At 36.1% G+C, this 4,742-nt stretch overlaps 1 protein-coding gene across 1 annotated transcript; it reads right to left on the reverse strand.

Annotated features, from left to right (window-relative positions):
- Positions 1–564: 564 nt before the first annotated feature.
- On the reverse strand, positions 565–1,059 carry LOC130857210 (10 kDa heat shock protein, mitochondrial-like). The gene has a single exon (XM_057742673.1). The coding sequence runs from the start codon at positions 1,043–1,045 to the stop codon at positions 689–691; it is 357 nt and encodes a 118-aa protein (XP_057598656.1). The 5' UTR covers positions 1,046–1,059; the 3' UTR covers positions 565–688.
- Between the last annotated feature and the right edge of the window lie 3,683 nt (positions 1,060–4,742).

Consider the following 4,742-nt stretch of genomic DNA (forward strand, 5'->3'; position numbering starts at 1 on the left):
TATAAAGTTTGGCAATTCTATGAGTGCTTTATTGGGATTTCATTCTTGCCATCCCACACTCTTTTCTTTTCTTTGTTGATGTTTACATTAGTGACAAGAAATGTCAAGTAAAAGAAATCATCCAAAGAACAGAACAAAAATAGAGGGATATAAAAAAATGAAAGACAGACATGAATGGGTCCAGAGATTTAGCACTTGAATAATAGGTTTTCCACAAAGAGACAGATGAAAAAGATGGGTGACAGACAATCATTTTACAGATAATAGATGAAAAATTTTCTGAAATAAATACAAACCCAAGTTTGTAGTTTGAAAGAAGATCTGAATTCCAAGCAGGTTTGGTAAGAGAAGACAAAACAAAACAGAAGACATACCTGGGCATATTGTAGTAAAATTCTTGAACTAGGCAAGCATGAAAAGAAAAATTTTCATGCTTCCAGACAGAAAAAATAAGACACCTCCCAAAAAGGAAAAGAATTAAACAGTTATTAGTAAGACAGTATGTCATAGAGGCAAAGAATAACGATTTGAGATGCACAGTCTAGTTTTTTTTTTTTTTTTTTTTTTAGTTTGGATATCATTAGTTTATTATAAAAGAGAAACATGGAAATTATTTACATGATGAAAGATTTCAGAACTTCAGTGGAATGGGCAGCTTCACATGATGCCACTTCAATAGAGACATATTTCAGTCGACATATTTTCCAAGAATGTCACCATCTCTAAATAAGAAATAATCCTTGTCCTCTAGAACTACTTTGGTGCCTCCATATTCTGGGAGAAGAACTTTATCTCCAACTTTCACGCTAACTGGTTGAATCTCTCCACCCTTTCCTTTAGAGCCTGATCCAACAGCTACTACTGTTGCTTGCAATACTTTTCCTTGTGATTTTTCTGGAAGCATAATGCCTCCTTTGGTTACAGTTTCGGCGGCACTTCTTTCAACTAATACTCGGTCAAAGAGGGGAAGAAACTTTCTAAATGCCTGTCCTGCCATGACTCCGCCTGCCGCAGTCCGTACTCTACTCTCACGCAGCCGCCGCATCAACAAGAGACCTGCAGTCCCCACAGTCTAGTTTTGATTTCTGGTTCCTCCATTTAGTGCCTATGTGACCTTGATTAAATTACTTAACTGTATTTCTGTTTGCTCATAGAGAATAGTGATAGTGATGGTACTTAATCCATAAGATTTTATGAGGATTAAATTAACCAGCAGTTAATTGATATACAGTACTTAGAACTGCACCTGACACAGAGTAGCAATAATACTAATATGCAATTATTATTAGATTATTTCAAAGTTGCAAGTTAGAAGGCAGAAGACGAACAGCAGCAAAAAAGGACTAAATTCAGAGATTCTATACTCAGCCAGTTGTCCTCTGTCCTGGTGCTGTCACCAGACATCTGAGGCTATACAAGAATCCAGGGTGTGTATCCACATACCCCATGTGAAGAATTTTGAGAAATGCATGTTCCTTATCTTAAGGGAATCTGAAGAAGGGAGGAAATAGAGACCTCCTTCATCTTACATCTAAGTGAGAAGGACCTCGCCTAGGTCCCAAGCTTTATAGGGCCCCTTAGATCATAGACAGACCAAAATAAATTTATTGAATAACATTTGGATAGCTCTAGATCTATATAGACCCCCTAGATGTCTAGAGCTAGTGCTCATAGCCGGCACACCACTGTGTAAATATCCATCACGGTAAATATCCACTCTTGAGATAAGCATTGTCCAGAGACATGCTTCTCCAGAGCTCTTCCAGGGCATGGAGGATATGAGTAAACCAGTACTTAGGTCAGGAAAAAAAATTGTAATTAATTTAGCAAACCTTCCTCTGAGATAACATGAATGCAATAATTCTTCCATGTTCAAGTAGCATTTTCCGCTAGTACTGAGGGTCAGTTTTTTTCTTGCTTCTCTTCTGTTCCAGTTCCTAGCCCTCGGCAGTGATTTCTGTGGCTAACACTTACAAAGTTATGTTGAATAATAACGGTGAGAGTGGGCACCCTTGTCTTGTTCCTATTCTTAGAGGGAATGCTTTCAGTTTTTCACCATTTAGAATGATGTTGGCTGTTGGTTTGTCATATATGGCTTTTATGATGTTGAGGTAATTTCCTTCTGTGTCCATTTTGTAGAGAGTTTTTATCATAAATGGATGTTGAATTTCCTCAAAAGTTTTTTCTACATCTATTGAAATGATCATATGGTTTTTATCCTTCAATTTGTTAATATGATGTATCACATTGATTGATTTGCATATATTAAAGAATCCTTGCATCCTAGGGATAAACGCCACTTGATCATGGTGTATGATCTTTTTAATGCACCGTTGGATTCTGTTTGCTAGTATTTTGTTGAGGATTTTTGCGTCTATATTCATCAGTGATATTGGCCTGTAATGTTCTTTTTTTGTGACATCTTTGTCTGGTTTTGGTATCAGGGTGATGGTGGCCTCGTAGAATGAGTTTGGGAGTGTTCCTCCTTCTGCTATATTTTGGAAGAGTTTGAGAAGGATGGGTGTTAGCTATTCTCTAAATGTTTGATAGAAATCACCTGTGAATGCATCTGGCCCTGGGCTTTTGTTTGTTGGGAGATTTTTAATTTCCCAACAGTCTCAATTTTAGTGCTTGTGATTACTCTGTTCATATTTCCCATTTCTTCCTGGTTCAGTCTTGGAAGATTGTACTTTTCTAAGAATTTATCCATTTCTTCTAGGTTATCCAATTTATTGGCATATAGTTGCTTGTAGTAGTCTCTCATGATCTTTTGTATTTCTGCAGTGTCGGTTGTTACTTCTCCTTTTTCATTTCTAATTCTGTTGATTTGAGTCTTCTCCCTTTTTTTCCTGATGAGTCTGGCTAATGGTTTATCAATTTTATCTTCTCAAAGAACCAGCTTTTAGTTTTATCAATCTTTGCCATTGTTTCCTTCATTTCTTTTTCATTTATTTCTGATCTGATCTTTATTATTTCTTTCCTTCTGCTCACGTTGGGGTTTTTTTGTTCTTTTTTCTCTATATGTTTTAGGTGTAAGGTTAGGTTGTTTATTGGAGGTTTTTCTTGTTTCTTGAGGTAGGATTATATTGCTATAAACTTCCCTCTTAGAACTGCTTTTGCTGCATCCCATAGGTTTTGGGTTGTAGTGTTTTCATTGTCATTTGTTTCTAGGTATTTTTTGATTTCCTCTTTGATTTCTTGGTTGTTTAATAATGTATTGTTTAGCATCCATGTGTTTGTACTTTTTACAGATTTTTTCATGTAATTGATATCTAGTCTCATGGCATTGTGGTCAGAGAAGATGCTTGATATGATTTCAGTTTTCTTGAATTTACCAAGGCTTGATTTGTGACCCAAGGTGTGATCTATCCTGGAGAATGTTCTGTGTGCACTTGAGAAGAAAGTGTATGCTGTAGTTTTTCAGTGGAATGTCCTATAAATATCAAGTCAAGATGGTCTAATGTGTCATTTAGAGCTTGCGTTTCCTCATTTATTTTCTGTTTGGATGATCTGTCCATTGGTGAAAGTGGAGTGTTCAAGTCTCCTACTATTATTGTGTTACTGTTGATTTCCCCTTTGATGGCTATTAGCATTTGCCTTACGTACTGAGGTACTCCTATGTTGGGTGCATAGATATTTACAATTGTTATATGTTCTTCTTGGTGGATCCCTTGATCATTATGTAGTGTCCTTCCTTGTCTCTTATAATAGTCTTTACTTTAAAGTCTAATTTGTCTGATATGAGTATTGCTACTCCAGATTTCCTTTGACTTCCATTTCCATGGAATATCTTTTTCCATCCCCTTACTTTCAGTCTATATGTGTCCCTTGGTCTGAAGTGGGTTTCTTGTAGACAGCATATATAAGAGTCTTCTTTTTATATCCATTCAGCCAGTCTGTATCTTTTGGTTGGAGCATTTAATCCATTTACACTTAATGTGATTATTGACATGTGTGTTCCTATTACCATTTTCTTAATTGTTTTGGATCTGTTTTTGTAGGTCTTTTCCTTCTCTTGTGTTTCCTGCCTAGAGGAGTTCCTTTAGCAATTGTTGTAAGGCTGGTTTGGTGGTGCTGAATTCTCTTAACTTTTGCTTGTCTGTAAAGCTTTTGATTTCTCCATGGAATCTGAATGAGATTTTTGCTGGGTAGAGTATTCTTGGCTGTAAGTTTTTCTCTTTCAAGACTTTAATTATCTCCTGCCACTCCCTTCTGGCCTGCAGAGTTTCTGCAGAAAGATCAGCTGTTTATCTTTATATGTTATTTGTTGCTTTTCTCTTGCTGCTTTTAATATTTTTTCTTTGTGTTTAATTTTCGTTAGTTTGATTAATATGTGCCTCGGTGTATTTCTCCTTGGGTTTATTCTTTATGGGACTTTCTGCATTTCTTTGACTTGATTAACTATTTCCTTTCCCATGTGGGGGTAGTTTTCCACTATTACCTCTTCAGATATTTTCTCAGACCCTTTCTTTTTTTTCTTCTTCTTCTGGGATGCTTATGGTTTGAATGTTGGTGCACTTAATGTTGTCACTGAGGTCTCTGAGACCATATTCCATTCTTTTAACTCTTTTTTTTCCTGCTCTGTGGCAGTTATTTCTACCATTCTATCTTCCAACTCACTTACTTGTTCTTCTGCCTCAGTTATTCTGCTGTTTATACCATCTAGAGTATTTTTAATTTCAGTTATTGTGTTTTTGATTACTGTTTGTTTGCTCTTTAGTTCTTCTAGGTCCTTATTAAAT

The sequence above is a fragment of the Hippopotamus amphibius genome, chromosome 7 (assembly GCF_030028045.1).
Source record: "Hippopotamus amphibius kiboko isolate mHipAmp2 chromosome 7, mHipAmp2.hap2, whole genome shotgun sequence".
NCBI classification, from domain to species: domain Eukaryota; kingdom Metazoa; phylum Chordata; class Mammalia; order Artiodactyla; family Hippopotamidae; genus Hippopotamus; species Hippopotamus amphibius.